The sequence below is a fragment of the Phlebotomus argentipes genome, unplaced genomic scaffold, assembly GCF_947086385.1.
Source record: "Phlebotomus argentipes unplaced genomic scaffold, Phlebotomus argentipes genome assembly scaffold_18, whole genome shotgun sequence".
Taxonomy (NCBI): Eukaryota; Metazoa; Arthropoda; class Insecta; order Diptera; family Psychodidae; genus Phlebotomus; species Phlebotomus argentipes.
The window spans coordinates 17,437,240-17,457,283 of record NW_026776177.1 but is presented as its reverse complement, the minus strand read 5'-3'; the positions used below and the strand labels follow the sequence as shown (position 1 = coordinate 17,457,283).

Below are 20,044 nucleotides of genomic sequence, written 5' to 3'. Positions count from 1 at the left end.
GTCTCTTGTGGAAGCACTTCCTCTTCGTCTTCGGAAAATACCATTTCGTCCACATCCATCCAGGCATCGGAAGACTCGTCAAGAGGCAATCCTGCGTACGCGGGCTTCTCCACCTTCTCCACCACAGGCGCAGCGATCTTCTCAATCACCGTCTCGACACTCTCCTTCGGGATGATTTCCAGAGAAGTGTCCGACGACCCGATGATCTCAATCTCCTCGGGCAAGTCAATCACCTCCTCAGTCACGTGTTCCTTCCCATCAATTATCTCGATGTGCTGGATGATTTTCTGGCCAGACCGAATCACTTCCTCAGTCACATTCTCAACCGTCTCCAGTTCGCCCTCGGGCAGGAGATCCTCCAGGGATGGCATTTCATCCCCGAACACCTCCACCTCCACTGGCTCCTCGATCACTTCCTCCCTCACCTCCTCCTTTCCATCCACGATCGTCACGTGGCGAATGATCCTCTTCCGGATGATCGTGATCACCCTCGTCTCCCTCACGATTGTCTCCGTTCGGGGCTCTTCATCGCCTGACACGACCGCGGATATTTCCTTCTCCTCAACAGGCGGTTGTATTTCCTTCACTTCCTCGACGGGTTTCACCTCAATCACTTCTCTCACCACTTCAATCTCTGGCTCCAGAATTGGAACCTCGTCGCCCACGATTTCCACCTCAACGGGCTCCTCAACAACCTCTTCAGTCACATTTTCCTTCCCGTCCACCACGATCACTCGACGGATAATCTTCTTCCGCATGATTGTAATTGTGCGCGTGACTTTTTCTGTTGTTTTCTCAGGAAGAACTGTAACAGGAGCATCGGAGATAATCTCTGTTTTCTCAACAGTCTCGACTACTTCAGGAATGTCACTCTTTCCAACCTTCTCAAGGGTGATTTCCGGCTCCTTTACACGCTCCACAGTTTCTTCAATCGTCACAGTCTGGAGAATCTGAGGTTCTGAAGCCACATCAAGAGGTTTTGCTTCGGGTTCCTTCTCCACAATACTCTCGACAATCTCAATTTTCTCTCCCACTGTCTCTGGAACTGTTTCCACCACTTTCGCAGGCTCTTCCACGACAATCACTTCCGTTTTCTCCACTTCCACTATCTGAGGAACTGCATCGGGCTGAGAAACAAGTTCCACTGATTCTTCCTTTTGTGCCACTTCAGCGGGAGGATTTTCTTCAACCGTTTTCTTCACATTGCGCTCATCCTCAATTACAGCGTGATCAGGAATCACTTCTTTTATCTCTTCCACGTGAGAAATCACGATTTCCGGTTCCAGTGTCGGGATTTCGTTGCCCACAACCTCAACTTCAACGGGCTCCTCAATGACTTCCTCAGTCACTTGTTCCTTTCCGTCGACGACTTTCACGTGGCGAATGATTTTCTTTCTGATTATCGTGATAATCTTTGTAATTTTCTCCGTGATTGAGTCAGATGGTTTTTCTTCTGCAGCAAGAGGTTTGTCGTCAGATTGTGGAATATCCTTCAAGTCTTGTTTTTGAGTTTCTTCTGGTACATTTTTCTTCTTTTTATCCTTCTTACTCTTTTTCTTTGATTTACCCAAATTTTCCTCTTCGAATTCAGTAACCTTTTCTTGAGGCTTCGGAATATTCTCTTCTTTCACTAGCATTTCTTTCTCTTTCAATTCTTTTGTCTCAACGACAGGTTCAGAATCTACAGGAGTTTCTTTCGATTCCGCAATTACTATTTCAGTTGCTACTTCCAATTTCCTCGGCACTTCATCAGTGTTCTTGGGGAGATCGTCCGGTTCAGTTGAAGAAAGTTTTTCACGAGAAACTGGCTCCAATTCCAATTCCTTCACTACCACAATTTCAGGCTCTAACTCTGGAATTTCATCGCCAATAACTTCAATTTCAACAGGTTCTTCAACCATCTCTTCATTCACTTGCTCTCGCCCATCAATTATTGTAATGTACCGAATAATTTTCTTCCTGATTATAGTGACTCTCTTTGTGATGTGTTCAGTGATTTTGTCGGGAAGTGAGGACTCAGATTGAGGAATATCCTGTACCGGTGTATCAACAAAGAATGGCTCTTCGCTCACAGGAGCAGTTGGTGATTGATCTATTGTAATTATTTCCGGTAGCAAAATTGGAAGTTCGTCTCCAGTGACTTCCACTTCAACAGGCTCTTCACTGATTTCTTCTGTTACGCGCTCAACACCATTTTCTATAACCACGTAGCGAATGATTTTCTTACGAATTATTGTCACTGTTTTTGTAATTTGAGAAGTCTCAGTCGGAGGTGGAATTTCATCCTTAATAGGTTTCACGTCAACCCAATCCTGTTCGAGACTGTCTGATGAAGTCTGCTTTTCCGGATGCTTTTTGGGCTTCTTTGACTTCTTCTTTGATTTCTTAGTGGGTTTCTCTTCAGGTGTGTCCTCTTGAACTACTTCTTTTACTTCCGGCTGATCAATTGGAGCTGCTCCGAGTTTAATCTCTTCCTCTTTCTCAAATTCTTTCACTGTCTCTTCCTGTTCGAAATCAGGTGAAGATGAAGATTTTTTCGACTTCTTTTTCTTCTTCTGCTTTTCTTTCTTCGACTCGATTTTGCCAGGAACAACCTCCAATTCAGCTTTGGGTTCAGGCTTTAGTGGATCCTCATCTTTTGGTGTAGATAAAATTATCCACTCACTATCGTCACCCTTTTCAGAACTTGGTGACTCTTCGCCAGAGGATTTTCCCTTCTTAGCTTTCTTTGGTTGCTTCTTCTTGTCCGGTTCGGGTTCTTTCGCCACAGGCATTTTCTTCGTTTTGACTGATTTCCTTTCTGTTGATTTCTGAGCTTTGTCATCAGAATCAGAAGTTGATTTCAAATTATCAGGGCTGCTTTCTCTTCGTTTCTCCTGGACAACTACTTCTGGTTGTTGAGGTTTTGGTGTGGATTCAAAGAGATTACTAACAAATGAACCAACAACACTGGCCCAGGATTTTGATGACTGAGGTTGCGGTGCCTCCTCAACAACAGTTACTTCAGCAGGAATTTGTGGTTCAGTGGAAATTTTCTCAACATATTGAATATCTGATGGTTCTGCAGAGGCCAAGAGTTTTTCTTGTTCCACAATTGCATCATACCAACTGAAATTATCATCAAATGTGGTCGATTTTTGCACATCAGGCTCTCTAGGCTCCTCTCGTCGAATCTCTTCAACAATTCTCTCTGTCTCAACCGTCTCAATTGTCTCAACTGTCTTTGGTGGCGACAATGGAACAAGTGTAGAATCCTCTTCACTGGTTTCTTCCCTTGATTGCACTTCAACCACAGGCTTCTTCCCCATTTTCTCCGCCTTCCTTGCCAAATTAGCCGCAACAACTTCAGCATAAGTTTTCTTGTCTCCAGGCAAAGCCCAAACGGAAGCCGGTTCAGGAGATTCATCCGTGGACGATTCCTTCAGTAATTCAGGCGAACTCGACACAGCCTTGACCTCATCCGTTTGTTTCTTCTTCCCACGCATTTCACGCTTCAATTTTTTCTTCTGCTCAAATAGCATTTTCTCACGCAATTGCTGTTCAGTAAGCTTCTTTGGCTCTGACGATATTGATTTTTCCTCTGAAATTTGCTCGACAACTACATTATCGAATTCTTCAGGCAGCTCGGATGGTTCAGTTTGCAAAGTTTCAACTGCAATGTGTTTTGTTTCAACGTCAATTATCTCCTCCTTTGGCTCTTTCTTTTGTGGAATAAATTCTTGAGCATCTGCAGAAAGTTGTGAATCCTTCTTCACTTCTTTCGGCAAATGAGACAATCTCTCTTGTTGTAAGAATTTCTCCAATTGGTTTGAATCGGAAATGTCAATTTCCACAATTGATTCGGTTCGGTCAAGAATCAAATCTTTGGGTTGTGGAGGCTCTTCAATTTGTTCGAGCGAAGAAGGAACAACAACAGCAATTTCAACCTCTTCCATTGAGCGATCATTTTCCTTCGCGGAGGTCTCTTGGGGAAGCACTTCCTCTTCGTCTTCGGAAAATACCATTTCGTCCACATCCATCCAGGCATCGGAAGACTCGTCAAGAGGCAATCCTGCGTATGCGGGCTTCTCCACCTTCTCCACCACAGGCGCAGCGATCTTCTCAGTCACCGTCTCGACGACACTCTCCTTCGGGATGATTTCCAGAGAAGTGTCCGACGACCCGATGATCTCAATCTCCTCGGGCAAGTCAATCACCTCCTCAGTCACGTGTTCCTTCCCATCAATTATCTCGATGTGCTGGATGATTTTCTGGCCAGACCGAATCACTTCCTCAGTCACATTCTCAACCGTCTCCAGTTCGCCCTCGGGCAGGAGATCCTCCAGGGATGGCATTTCATCCCCAAACACCTCCACCTCCACTGGCTCCTCGATCACTTCCTCCCTCACCTCCTCCTTTCCATCCACGATCGTCACGTGGCGAATGATCCTCTTCCGGATGATCGTGATCACCCTCGTCTCCCTCACGATTGTCTCCGTTCGGGGCTCTTCATCGCCTGACACGACCGCGGACATTTCCTTCTCCTCAACAGGCGGTTGTATTTCCTTCACTTCCTCGACGGGTTTCACCTCAATCACTTCTCTCACCACTTCAATCTCTGGCTCGAGAATCGGAACCTCGTCGCCCACGATTTCCACCTCAACGGGCTCCTCAACAACCTCTTCAGTCACATTTTCCTTCCCGTCCACCACGATCACTCGACGGATAATCTTCTTCCGGATGATTGTAATTGTGCGCGTGACTTTTTCTGTTGTTTTCTCAGGAAGAACTGTAACAGGAGCCTCGGAGACAATCTCTGTTTTCTCAACAGTCTCGATTACTTCAGGAATGTCACTCTTTCCAACCTCCTCAAGGGCGATTTCCGGCTCCTTTACACGCTCCACAGTTTCTTCAATCGTGACAGTTTGGAGAATCTGAGGCTCTGAAGCCACATCAAGAGGTTTTGCTTCGGGTTCCTTCTCCACAATACTCTCAACAATCTCAATTTTCTCTTCCACTGTCTCTGGAACTGTTTCCGCCTCTTTCGCAGGCTCTTCCACGACTATCACTTCCGTTTTCTCCACTTCCACTATCTGAGGAACTGCATCGGGCTGAGAAACAACTTCCACTGATTCTTCCTTTTGTGCCACTTCAGCGGGAGGATTTTCTTCATCCGTTTTCTTCACATTGCGCTCATCCTCAATCACAGCGTGATCAGGAATCGCTTCTTTTATCTCTTCCACGTGAGAAATCACAATTTCCGGTTCCAGTGTCGGGATTTCGTCGCCCACAACCTCAACTTCAACGGGCTCCTCAATGACTTCCTCAGTCACTTGTTCCTTTCCGTCGACGACTTTCACGTGGCGAATGATTTTCTTTCTGATTATCGTGATAATCTTTGTAATTTTCTCCGTGATTGAGTCAGATGGTTTTTCTTCTGCAGCAAGAGGTTTGTCGTCAGATTGTGGAATATCCTTCAAGTCTTGATTTTCACTTTCTTCCGTAAGTTGAGACTCAGATTTTGGTTGAATATTTTCTTCATTTTCCTCAATGATAATAATTTCAGGTTTGAAATCAGGTATATCGCCGTCAATGACCTCAACTTCCATTGGTTCTCTCACGATTTCTTCAGTGATTTCTTCTTTTCCATTGATGATTTTAATATGACGAATTATTTTCTCTCTCATGATGGTTACAATTTGTATTTCGTGAGTTGGCTTATCAACTTGTACTGTCACTGAAGGTTCCTCATCGTCCGATAACACTATCTCTGAATCCATCCAAGAATCTACAGTATCATCCAAAGGAAGACCCGCATAAGCTGGTTTCTGTGCCTCAGGGACTTGTTTGATTTCAATCTCTTCCATCGATCGGTCATTTTCTGTGAAGCTGGATTCTTGGGTTACATTTGCTTTGTGAGTATCATCGACTGAAATTACTTCAGGCTCATCTTCAATCACAATCACATCATCATCGTCATCTTTCACTTCCTCTGCTGTGAAAGACACTTCATCGATTTGCTTAGGAATTGTTTGGGCCGAATTGAGATACAAAAAGTAATTCCTTTCAGCTTCACTCATTGAAAGAACATCAAAATGAGGCACTTCATAATGTGAAACCATAGTTTTCTCCTGAATATCAGATGTTCCTACCCTTTCAGGAGTGTCTAATATTTCAGGCTCTGGAGCAGTATCTTGAAGTATTTCGTCGGGTTTAGTTTCTATGACAATTTCGATCTTTTCCTGGACTTCTTCCTGGACTTCTTCCGGGACTAATTCGTGTTCGTGATCCTTGATTATTGACTGAACTTCAATAACTTCTCTCACTTCCACTGCCTCTGGAGCTTCAGTTTGTTCAATTGGAGCCGATTCTTTCTCTGCCACAATAGAAATTTCTTTGTTTTCCCTCTCGATGGTCTTTTCTGGCTTATTAAAGCGATAGAAATCTCTTTCTGCATCCAGGAATGCATTGTAAGTGGTTGCATTGGCGAGATCACTCTGCAAATTCTGCAAAAATGCCAATTTATCGCCTTCATTCGGTGCAACCACCTCTTCCTGGTTGACAACTTCCTTGATCAATTCAGGCGCTTCATCGACCTCCTCTTGAATGGCATCGGCGGTCAGTGTAAATTCTGCACATATTTCCGGAAATTCTACAATCATGAAAGGCGCTGGATCTATAAAGATGTGCTGCGTCTCACGCTGTTCAATATAGCTGGCTATTTCTGGCACACTTTCATCTTGGCCCATGTCCAAGTTCTCTCTTAACTGACCCACATTTATTTCTGGCGCCGTGGAATCCCTCTCTCCGAGACGAACATCTTCCGTCTCACCACTCAGAGGCGTTTCAGCGATCACCGTGACGGTGTCATCAAATTGAACGGACTTCTTTCTCTTTTCTGTTGAACTGGTGGCGTCTAGAATTATTGGCTCCAACTCCACTTGATCTTCACTACTCACAAATGCCTCAGGATCGACCTTGTATGATTTAGTCACAATGAACTCTAAATTCGAAGATGTTCCCTCTCTTTTCTCCTCATTGTTCACATCGTCGAGCACTTTCGCAGATTCCGACTTCACATCATCAACAACACTGCTCTCAATATTCCCATTGGTGAGTTTTGCAGGAATTTCAGGCACTTCAAACAAAACTGCCGGAGCTGTTTCTGCTAATTCAGCAATTACATCCTCCACTTCTTCATTCTCACCAAATGGAATTCTCGCTTTGATTATTTCCGCAGCATTTTGCTCAATGAGTGCAATGATATCTGCATCATAAATGGGCGTCTCCTCTTGCGTCACTCTTATTTCCACTGGCTCATCAATATGCTCCTCAATCACTGACTTCTTCCCATCCTTTATGACAATATTGCGAATCACATTCACCTTATTCACCACAATTGTCCTCTCGACATTCTCCTCAGGGCTCTGTATTATTATGTACTTCCACAGTGGCTTGCCCGACCCACTTTCGACAATTTCCGTATGATATTCTGGCGCATCTTCAGTCACTTCCACTTCCTCAGGCACTTCAATCACCTCCTCAGTCACATGCTCCTTCCCATCGATTATTGTCACACTTCTCAACACCTTCGTCACATGTCGAACCACTTTTCGCGTCGTTTGTCTCACAACAGTTTGAATGATGGACGCATCTTCGCTGTCTTGAATCTCTGGGAAGGCTTTTGAGTACTCTCCAAGGTGATCTTTGTGCACGAGAGTCACAGCATCATTCCTGAACACGGGAATTTCATTGCCAGTCAAGTCATACTCAATTGGCTCCTCCTCAACCTCTTCAGTCACTTGTTCCTGTCCATCCACAAATTTCACTGATTTTTTCACGTGTTTTGTCTTGGCGAAAACTTTCCTATTGTCCAAATCCACAATTGATTGAGTCACTTTTATCTCCTCAGACGATAAAGTGGAAAATTCTTCAGTTTCCTCACCCTCGGGAATAGAATCCAATTGATCACCATCCCATCTATCCAAAGAAATGTCCTGAATTTGATCCAAAGCAGAATCTTGTTCAGCACTTTCAGCTGTTTCATAACTCTGTGAACCTCCTTGAATTTGTGGTGAAGCCAGAGGAATTTCTGTTTGTGGAATTTCAGCAGCAATTTCAGCCACCTCGATCGGAATTTCCTCAAGTGGTTGTTTCTTATCCTCCTTTTCATCATATTGTTGAGTTATCTCCTCACGGATAATTTCTTTCACAATTAATGGACTTTCAGACGCTTTCCTGGCAACTTCTTGCTCAGAGATTGGCTTGAATTCAATTTTCTCCTCCACATAAGATGTTTCAATTTCAGGCTCAATTACAGGTAATTCATCACCCACAACCTCCACTTGAGCAGGCTCCTCAAGAACCTCCTCAGTCACCTGTTCTTTGCCATCAACAATTCTCACATGACGAACGATCTTCTTCTTAATAATCGTGACGAATTTTGTGATCTTCTCAGGAAGAGACTCGGGAAGAGATTCCTCATCGGAATTTTGCTTGGAATTCTTCTCCTTCTTCTTCTTCCTGGCCTTTGCCTTCTCCCTTTCGGGCTTCTTGGGCTCATCTCTCTCGGGTTTCTTTTCCTCTGCTTTCGTTGGAAATTTCACCTCTTGAATTTCCGACACCAAAATCGCCGACGATTCCGCTGTTTGCTTGTCAATTGGCAATCTCACTTCAACAACATTATCAGTCACTTCACCATATTTTAGGGATTTTTCCACTTCACTCGATTGAGAAACTTTTACATCTGTCTCCATTGAAAGCTCATCGGAAACTGACTCGCTCGTCGGCTCTTCCACATCAACGATCACAATTTCTGGCTCGAGAATGGGGATTTCCTGCCCAGTCACTTCCATTTCAACGGGCTCTTCAATCACCTCCTCAGTCACGTGTTCCTTGCCATTAATAACTGTGATGTGACGAATGATTTTCTTGCGAATTATTGTGATGGTGCGTGTGATGTACAAATCAGAGTCATCAATCTTGGGGATCTCAGCCTCACTCGTAGGAGTAGCAAGTTCTGCCTTTTCCTCTGCCTTTTTCTGCTTCTTGGACTTCTTCCTCGAAGGTTTTTGGGGCTCTTGCACAATTTGTGGCTCCTGTGCTGCCTCTTGAACAGTTTTCTTCTTGTCCTTCTTCCTAGCTGGGATTTCTGGCTTCGTTTCTTCAGTCGAAGCCTCCTTTACAGGAGGCGAAATAACATCTTTTGCCCTACTCTTCCTCTGCGGCTTTTTCGTGACATCTTGCTCGGGACTAGAATCAGAATCGCTCCTCCTGATCTCCCTGTGCTGTGGCACAGGTGATACCAGACTGGGTGATGGCGTTAGCTTGTCATCTCTTCGTGTGACTGCACTGTCATGAGAAGGAGACCACATCGTTGTTTGCATCTCACTGGATGGCTGGAAACTCTTCTGTTCCACCTGATGCTTCCTGGATGGTCTCGGTGACACGCTTGAGGGATATAAATCCGCTGTGGTCACGCCCGTGGGCAAATCACCAGCTTCCATGCCCTTCAGCACATCGGCATACGTTGTATTACCCGGACACCAAATGGGACTCCGCGAGCGCTCTCGTGGAACTGCACTCGCACCGCCGAGCAATTCAACATTCACTGATGTTTGCACTCTATTCGGGGATCTCGATTGACGTGATTCGTCCAACACTTGCGTTTTCTGCACAACTATTTCTGGCACAATGTCCAATTCAGCATGATTCATCACTTTCCCACTCTCCTCCACAACTGGCACTCGCTCAATTGCCTCATCTCTCGGCAACACTTCCACCGGCAGCGCCGGCTCAATCGCCGCTGCCCTCTCGCGGGCCAGGAAGTCGGTTGGACGGGGCGGTTGCCACACTGACTCCTGCTTCTGCTTGCGTCCAAAGAGGACATCGGCATAAGTTGGTCTCGGTGCAGATTCCCATCCGACCACCACTGGTAAATTAATATAGGGGTCCAGTTGGCGTATCAGCGTGACGAAAGAGTCAATTTTGTGTTGACTTCCCTCAATGGAGGTCCTCAGTGCCTAGGTTGATGGCATACAACCATGTCAGTTATTACAATCTTGCAGATGGAATGTGTAGATTTTGTATATAGATTATAAGATAGGATTATAGAGAGAGTAATGTTTTGATGAGGACGAGATTTCTTGCATAAACATAAAGAGACTGTGAAATATTTTGTGGTGGCGACATAATAGCATTTGATGGTGAGATTGAAGACATTGCGCCCGCCTCCCAATATTACAGAGAGAGAGATAATTCAGCTGCTCCCCAAAGAGATTGCATATTTGCATTATGTATGATACGACAGAAACACAATTAAAGAGGAAAGCATTCAAGTTGTTGGCATATGAAATGATATTTTTATTACCTCTTGAGATAATATAAAATATTTTTTGGCATTTTCTTGCTTAATTTTGGTTTAAAAGTGCTACACATAAAGGTTTTTTTTTTCTTTTGAGTATAATGATATAAAAAAGAACAATTTGTTGATGTTTACTTGATATAATAAAGGAAATAAATAGAGACTAGCAAATGAATTAAACGATGTAATAAGAGAATACACTAAAGGCTAAGTATCAAGAAGCATTTCAGTATCTGGTGTTCCACGCTGAATCAACAGCTTGATGCGTTCATTGCGAGCACTAAGCTTAACTTGGACAGATTTTATACGTTCCCGACATGCCTAGAGACACCATAAGGATGCATATATAGATTTCGTTTTTGTTTTAACACCCAAAACCAAATGAGAGTGTTATTAATCAGAACAGTTAGTGTAAGATCAGGAGTGATATTTTTTGGTGGGCAGGACAGATAGACATATGTAGATATCACGTGGAATTTTCACCGTTTCGTAAACACATTACACGTAGGTTATTCAAGGCAGATTTTCCGGGTTTTATTCGTTTTTGCAAAACGAATGGGGAGGATCGTTGATTGAGATGGGGATTCAAGTGCAACAAAAATACAGAAAAAAGTATAAGATCAACAAAATCAAAAAAAAAGTTCAATTGTGTCATTGAGAAAAACCTAGGTGTTTTGTGTAACAGTGTTCCAACTAGACAACAAGATAGAGACTTCAATTGAATATCACGTTTGATTACCAACATAATATTCCACATATTACTGTGAAAATAAAGCCCTGAGGTCAAGAAACGTGCAAGTTGCCTTATCTTTATCTTAATAGGTATATAAATTTTGATATCACTTGCAAATTCCTTGGCATTCTAAGCTGATTACTGATTTGCATATCTCATGTGTTTCCATCACCAATATAGTGCAAAAGAGTTTCATCTTAAAACCCAAGACATGAAAATGTAAGATGGAAATTTTATGGAAAATATTTTATCATTGCAGAGTGGACTAAACTATACACACAAATTTCTATAATTCCGATGCATTATTTACCAAATTTCAACTGTTAAAAATAATCCACTTTGCAATACATAAATATACTGAAAAAAAATCGTTGATTCTCACACAATGAAAAATATTCAATCTTCCATACAAACTCTTCACGATCTTGGTATGAAAAAAAAGGCATTACATCAACTAGTCACGTGCCATTGCAATCAATATAAATAAACAATGAAATATAAATTAAAATATATAATTTCATACTGCGTGTTAAAGTGAATTTTGTGTGATAAATCTCTTCGACTAATTTCCTCAAGTCTTTTTCTCATTTGTGATTCTGAGGCGCGAGAATGATTTGTGAAGTGTTGTCGTGAGATGAAAAGTGAAATCTTGAACACTCACCTGTTCCTCTGCGGCTGCACGATCGCGTTCATGTGCCAAATAACTTGGCGACAAGATGTGACGCAGTTGCTGCTCCTCGTGAATGACTTTCTGACGCAGGGATTGAATGTTTTGCTGATAGAGATCAATCTGATTGAGAGTCTCTTCAATTTGACGCGTCCTCTGTCGTATCAGATCACGCAGTTCATCCAACTGCACCACAATATCACTGGCGGCTTCGAGGATCTTCGAATCAACATTGGGCAGTTCACGGAAATGCACCTGCAAAGACAATCAAAGACATTGCCCAATGAAAATTCCCACCAACAACTAAAATCTCTTTCCGCCATTACTTGTAGTTTCTCGATGGACATGTGAATTTTGGTCTTTTGCGTTGATATATCAGCCAGAGTTTTCTCGTGAATACCCAATTGATCACGCAGTGGCTTTTTCCGCTGCTGCGGTGACTCCAGTTGGCTCTTAGTCTTATCTATCCACGCTCGGACCTCCTTCATCTTCCGCTCGCACTGCTCCCACTCCTCGCACGTCTCCTGCAACAGTCCATTCCTCTCCAACAGTCTTCCTTCAACAACAGCTTTTGAGTCCTCGGCCTCCTGAAGCTTGTCTCTGAGTTCTCCAACCGTCGTCAACTCAGTGATCTGCTCCAATTCGCGATCCATCTCGCTAAGGTTCTTGTTGATCGGCTTAACACTCTTCACCGCCACGGCATAGTCGGCAGCCTTCTGCCTCAACTGCTGCAGGGTCACGATGTCCAGTGGCTCGGCCAGGAAGTATCCCTTCTCCTTCACCCAATCCATCACTTGTTGGTACAGATGCAGGAATCTCGACCATCCATCCAATGTGTTCTCCACTTGCTTGCGCTTGTCCGCCAGCATGGCTCCAATCTGGTCCAACTGCTTCGCCAACTGATCCACTGTCGCCTCAATGAGCGCCTTCTCCTCCTCATTCTGACTATGATCAATTATCACTTGGCCATTTTTGCGCACATAGTTGAGCCTATCGCCGACTAGAACATGCTCCTGGTTCAACTTCTGCAGAATATCCTTAAATTGTGCCGGCTCCAATTCGTGATTGTTGATCTTATCCTCAGCGCTCTGAATCCACTTTTGTATCTCATCCACATTCGTGAGGTATTCCGATCGGACAGTTCGGGCCTTCTTGAAGTCCCTCATCTTGTCCTCCATCGCCTCGTGCACTTGCTCCAGCATCAACTCCAACGTTGTCAATTCCTGGGCGATGTCCGTGGGTATGAAGTTTTGTGCGTTATTGTAGTTATCCCTCAAGTTCCTGATGAACTTCTTCACCTCGCTGTCCTTGTCGTTGAGGTTCTTCCGCAAATCTCTCAAATTATTCTCAGTCTGCTCGAGATTCTCCCCAAACACATAGAAATCCACCACACGTCCTTTCAACTCTCGCAGTTGATTCTGCAAATCGATAATATTCAAATACTGCCGCTTTATCCACTCAAGAGCCTCCCGATTCTTGTTCACACGATCCTTAATCGACTTGTGAAGTCTGCAAAGAGAGTTAAGAGAGAAAAAAAAAATAGAAGAATAACAAACAAGTACTCAAGTGTGTGCCACTGAAAATCACACTGTTTGCCCAATGATGTTCACCACAAAAGCCAGAGAGAGGAAATTTCGACGAAGAAACCTGACGTAATGCGTAAAATTGTCTGTGCAGATCTCACATTCTATAAATACGAAATCTCCTCTCACACCCATAATCTCTCCTATATCTCAATTATTGATGTTCAACAAATTGCAAAAAAGAAATTCCTCGTGTTGGGGAAAAAATCTCTGCCTGTATGAACTATAATTACAAAATTCCCTCCGACAAAAATATCATTTATCGCATGTCATAAAAGGTTTCGTGCACAATCTTTTGATAAAAATACACTGAGGAAGTGAAATCTCAACGTGGAAAAAAAGTCGTGATTTAATCCCATTTAAGAGCCACCATCGTAAATCCTTAAGACCAGAGTGAGAAAATTGAGCAAAAATAGACCAAGCAATAATTTATGCTAAATTCAATCTCGTAAAAGCTCTACTGAATATTAATTCCAATCAATTTTGAGAGAATATAAACCGCAAATTGGAACGCGAATCCCATTATATAAGTCCATGAGGCAGGCACCTTGTTTTACACGACTTTAGCACAGATTTTCCTCGCACACTTTCACTTGGGGCTCTCAGTATATTATCCAAATGTGTTCAAACGCTGTCCTCAAAATATTTGGGCGCTTCTATGATGTCTTCTCAGCCAATTTCCAGCCATCCAGTGTGATTCGCGTCAGAATACGTTATGAGAGAATCATCTAAGTCTGAGAAACGAACCTCCCATCGTCACCCAATCGTTTTCTGGTTAGTCGCACGTATAAAAAGATATATTTATTTTAAATATTCGGCTTTTCTTTCCTCATCTTTAATTGTGCACAGACTTTATTAATAGATCTTCGTACACAACTTCGCGCTTTCCTCTCGCGATTTTCATCTCACACACATACAAGCAAGAAATCTATTGCGAAAAGGGGAGAAAGATAGGAATTTTGAGCATGTGCAAAAAATTCCTCTGACTCAAAATTTTGCACGAGTTACAGGGAAATTAATTTATTTCATCCGCACACGTCCACCATGTGAGTCACAAGAATAAGCACAGTCGAATACATAGCCCGAAAGCTTCACCGGCATCTCAGTAAACAAAAAAATCAAAGCGCAATAAATAAGTCGTCTTGAATTAATTAGGCATTTCAATGCCTTGACCCTTGAAACGATCTCCTAGACGTGGATAAAATTAGCTTTCCCAGACGATTGATCCTATAAATCAAGAGTCTGTCAAGCATTGTACACGCTCTGTTGCGATTATTGCTTTTTTCCACTGAAATTCAGAACACGCCACACTCTGTATTCCTCCAAACTCTGTCATACTGACCAAAAAAACACTGTCCTTCACCTCTTTGCAATTCTATCTCAATCATTCTATTCTTAAAAAAAAATCTGCTACTCTAACACAATGGCCAGAGATCGTGAAAAGTGAAACATCCCACCCGATAAATGTGATCATCGCAATTGATTTCAGTGCCTTCATTTACTTATTCGTCAGAAAAAGGCCCCACGCAGTGTATATATGAGTTTCAGTGGCACTCATCACACTGGTTTTAGCATCACAGTAAATATTGACTTTGGACATGGCGATTCACTTTCAGCGGATTCTCAAGCTCGCAATAAAAAAAAGATGTCGAATTTGCATGAGGTCATACTCAATTTTTAACACCATTTGCTTACTACTCTCGCTCGACATCGTTCATCCGTCAATTTGTGTGATATTTTAGCATTATAATGGGGAAGTAACTCACGTTTTATGCGACTCATTCAATGTCTTCACAGTGTCCTCGACACTCTTTGCACAGGCAGGATTGACCCTCTGTAGCAGGTCGTGCACTGTGTCCGCCAATTCGGTCAGCTCCTCGCACAGAGGACGGCAGTTATCAATCTTCGCGGCGAGATCCTGGGAAAAAGAGCGAAAAAAAACCAACATTAAACCCACCTATTCATGCCCATACACAATCGCGAGTGCGGTGAAAACCAATTTCCACACTCAATGGATCATTAAATTTCCAATTAAAGCTCGATATGCGACAAACAACACCACATATGGTGTAATTTCTCACCTGAAGCGCTGCCTCACTATCCTCGAGTTGCTTCCTCGATCGGACAACAGGATCGAGGAGCTTACATTGCTCCCCAATGTGGGTCAATTGCGTGTCCAGAGAGTGCGCCTTCTTATCCAATTGCTCCCAATTCTCCAACAGCGATCCGATGAATTCTTTCCTACGCTTGAGGTCGACAATCAAATTATTCCAATTCTCATTAATCTTGCTCTGCTGTCGCTCGATCTTCTCCAAATTGTCTGCATCGGCGAATCGCTTGATGATTTGCGCCTTCTCATTCAACGCATCAACATCAACTGATTTGGCCTGCAATTAGTTCAACTGTTAACGCTCCGAGAGGAAAGCAAAAACAACTTGTGATAAGATTATTCTTCAAGTAATCTTTCGGAATGTGTCGATTAAAGTCATTTACAATCCATATAAAGTCATTTGGAAGAAAACTTCTGTCAATTCGCACTACTCAAAGTCTCCTAATTGGTTATAATGAAAAATAACTTCTTCTTCTCTGTTGTATTTACAAAGATTCAACACTGTTTTTGGCAAATTGCCGGTTGCTACTAAACACTTTCTGCAAGTTGACTGTCTGAAGCCCACAAACCGACTAGCCTCATGTCGAGAACTCTTGCGATTGCACGATCGCATACATGAAAAGCCCGTTGAAAAGTGTGTGACCAAAACATGAATCGAATGAATTCACTCTCAAAGCATTCTCGCGACAAGTCGTAATAATTTTCACATGTATTTCCACTCGACTTGGTGTTTTATTTATCAAAATGCTAAGACATATAGACAAAAAACTCATACATAAGTAGTACAAAATGTGCTACACATCAAAAGACCGGCTACTTTAGCCACCACTGAAGGTGAAGACACGCCGATGACATCATAGATTATTTTCGCTTCATGGAAATATTAAATTATCAATTCTCGCATAATGCCGCGCGACATGCCGGAATGTTTAATCTCTGTAATGCGACGTAATTTCACCACATTTCACCGATCTTGCGCATCCACCAACAATCTTATTACCTTCCAATTTAAAGTGGGGAATTTCTGATACTCTCTGGAAATAAGACACGAGTGGAATAGCTAACGACCGGAACTAATTGTGTGAGTGTATCTCTTGGAGGCAAAGAAGAAGCACTGCAGGAAGCATATTTATACGTTCCGCCAAGAGGTCAAGGTGAAGAACACTTGATTCCTACAATAATCACTACATCCGAGCCCCAAAAAAATAATTTTGCTTTCTTCACTCTTCGTCAGACAATTCCATAATCGCTGGTTAGGTAATTTGGTGATTATCATGCTTTTTGACGGTCTTTTTTTCGCACTCTTTTGCCAACGAAAAACAATCGGGTTATTTTTAATTTTCATACTCCACAGCATTTCATATGTTGACTTCAACAAGAACCCGTGGCAATTATGGCGAGAGTATTTCTTATTATTGTTTTCCTACACCCTATTACTCGTTATCAAATGACACGGAATAAACTCATTGATTGTAACACACTTTATAGCCTTATCGGCGGTAATGTTCAAGAAGAGAATTTTTAATCAGTTTTTGTTCCGTAATCCTTCCTCGACTTCCTCAAAATCAGATTATTTCCTTATTGTGTGAATTTCTAAAATTTGCGGGGCCAACAAAACTATTTCTGAATTTCGCAATCATGTATATCAGTACATAAAGTGCAAAGATATACAAAATAACAACTCTATCGCTTTCATTGCAGATTAAACACACACAAACCAGAAATAATGAAAACAATCTAATGGAAATAAACATTGGTGGAATCGATTGAGAGACATAAAGTCATGAATAATCACACATCAAGTTATAAATAGAATAATTGCAAACTCACCTGAACATCATTTAGCGCATGGTTGACTTTCTGCAGAATAAAATTGAGCGACCCCAAATTTTCTACACTCTCTTCTGGCAATTTTGACCTTGCAATGAGATTATTCACTTTTTCGTAGCACTCACAGTATTCTTTCCACAATTTCAGATTCTCCTCGAGGTGATTCTGGTGTGATTTTGCAGCACTCACTGTATTCTTGAACACTTGCTTGTGGTGTTGAAGCTCACGCGACAAGTCATTCTGCTCTGAATTGTTCAGAGATGACCAGATCTTGTCTGCCGCCTCCTGAATCTGCACAGTCACCAAATCCGTCATCATGGGCTCAGTGCCGAAGAAGAGCTTGTGCTCTTCCAAATCACCGACTATATTCTCAAAATTGATGCCGTGTTTGCTGTTCTGCAGACGCACTTCAACCTCCTCCAACCAACTGTTCAGCTTCGACACAAGCAACAGGTAGTCAAGTCGATACTTCTTGTTGTTCTGCAAATACTCCTCGCGGTCGTTCAATTCCGCCGGCAGCGTCGTGAGCAGCAATCGACTCTCCGACAACATTTCCAACAACGATCCCGGCAATCCCACCTCATTGCGCGCCTGATCGTTGATCTTTTGAATTTCATCGAGGTGCTTCTCGATCTTCTTGCGCAGCGAGTGATGATTTTGAATTTCACGTTCCACACAATTTGGATCTCTGTTCAGCAGCGGTCGAGACTTCACCAGAGTCTCATTCTGGTGCAACCAGTCAAGGAGAGAGCTGAGATCTGATTGCATCTTCCTATGTTCCGCCAGAGTGTTCTCGTGCTTCTGCTTTTGACTCTCAATCAGCTTCCTCAGGTTCTGCAGTTGCATCTTCAGGGATTGCAATTGCTCAGTGATGCTATTGCGATCTGCAGCTGTGCCTTCAGATGCTATCTTATTGCCCTTATCCGCAGCAGATGCCAAAATCGCCTCACACTCCTGAATCTTGAGAATCACTCCGTCGTACTGTGCAATTTTGTCCTCAATTGAATCTCCAGACTTCTCAATATCCGTCACAACACCTGTGTACTTCTTGATGAACATGATAATCTCATTCACGAGTGCTATGAACTGTTCGCGCAAGAGCAGAAGTTGACGCAAGCGAGCCAATTGATCTTCAATCAACTGAATAGTGTCGTCTTGCTGAGTCACGAGAGTCTGCAATTCAGGGAGATTTTCCACTTGAATCTCGCCAATTTTCGCCTTACTATCTTTCAAATCTGAGAGAATTTTTTCATAAGATTGCAACAATTCCTGCACATCTTCGATTTTACTTCCAACGGGTTTATTTAAATTCTTGATTTCCGCCTGAATTAAGCCCATAAACTGGATATAATCTGTAACCTTTTGCTTGGCATCCAGGTATTCCTTGATATGTCTTTCCAAGTACTTCAATCGGTCATCAATCAAAGTCGAAAGCTTGTCATAGCGATCTCGGACTCCCTTCAGCTGATCAGAGAGCTTTTGCTTATCCGACGGCGTAAGCGATGGAGATATTTGGTTAGCTTCCTCTGATATATTTGCAATTGTACCTCGAATATCCTGAGACTCCTTGGCCAGATTCTTATACTTGGCGAGTTGTTCTTCCAGAGTGGGCAGATTTGTTGTTCTTAGTGGATTTGAAGTACTAACTTCAGTCTCACTGAGCCAGATTGTCACTCCCTTAAGACCATCCTCGAATTTCTGCCTATCCGGTATCAATGCCGACAGTTCACTCACCTTATTGCCCACATCTTGCTTTACGCCCTCAAATTCATCACGAATCTGCTGAATTTTTCTGCCCAGCAACTCTCTCTCATTCTCAGGTGCTGATCCAAATAGCGCTGACGATTGTTTATCCAAATCACTCAGCACGCCATCCTTGAATTCTTTCAAATCACTCTCGTGCTTCTTGCACTGGTGCAATTTCATTTCAAGATCAGCCACAGAAAGGGGATTTTCCTTCTCAATCGTGGGCTTGTTCATCTTCAGCCATTCACCTGCCTTCTCCAGATTTTCATCAATGGCTTTCCGCAACTGAATTTCTTTACCACAGCTGCCAATTTCCGCCTTCAAGAGTTCCTTCAGCTTCTGTTCATCGGCTTTCAAGTTCTGAATCTCAGTTTGAAGCTGCAACACTTCAATCGGTTCCAATTCAGATTGAATGTTGTTGAGTCTCTTTTCAAGTGTCTCGATAATAGGCTGCTTTCCTTCAGCCTGTTTCAATTGATTCTTCAAATGGGCCAATTTAGCATCTGCATTGTCACCTTTTTCTTCAGGACTGGATAACTCCTCAATTGAGGACTTGATCCAATTGTGACAATTGTCAATATCATTCTTCAGATTGTCCAGCCCCTTATTCGTGGACTCAATCACCTGGATCTTGCGATTGATCCTCTTGGAAATATCATTGAATCTTCGATCGACACCCTTAATTTGCTCCTCCACTTGCTGAGCATCCAAATTGCTAATCACTTCAATTGTCTTGCGGGCGATGTCCTTGAATGTGGCCAATTTTCCAGGCGATGCAGCATCAAATTCATCTTTAATCTTCTGCACAGTGGCCAACTTTTGGCTACAACTCAATCCACTGCCACTATCGAGGACATCCATGCGCTGGATGAACTCATCAATCCAACCATGAGTGGCTTGTGTGCACTTTCGATATTCATCAATGACAGCCTGGTCATCTCTCTTCTTTGCAATCGCCGCCATCAGGTCATCCTCCAATTTGTCAAGCCGCTCCTCGATCTTGGTTGTCTCGTCGTCGCCTTCAACTGAACAA

At 42.9% G+C, this 20,044-nt stretch overlaps 1 protein-coding gene across 1 annotated transcript in view; it reads right to left on the bottom strand.

Moving 5' to 3' along the window:
* The window catches only part of LOC132259053 (muscle-specific protein 300 kDa-like), a 63,130-nt gene that overhangs the window by 14,594 nt on the left and 28,492 nt on the right, over nucleotides 1-20,044 (bottom strand). Inside the window, 5 exon segments of the mRNA XM_059756599.1 lie at nucleotides 11,737-11,997; nucleotides 12,069-13,251; nucleotides 15,092-15,243; nucleotides 15,407-15,712; nucleotides 17,266-20,036. Coding sequence (XP_059612582.1) covers nucleotides 11,737-11,997; nucleotides 12,069-13,251; nucleotides 15,092-15,243; nucleotides 15,407-15,712; nucleotides 17,266-20,036 — 4,673 coding nt within the window.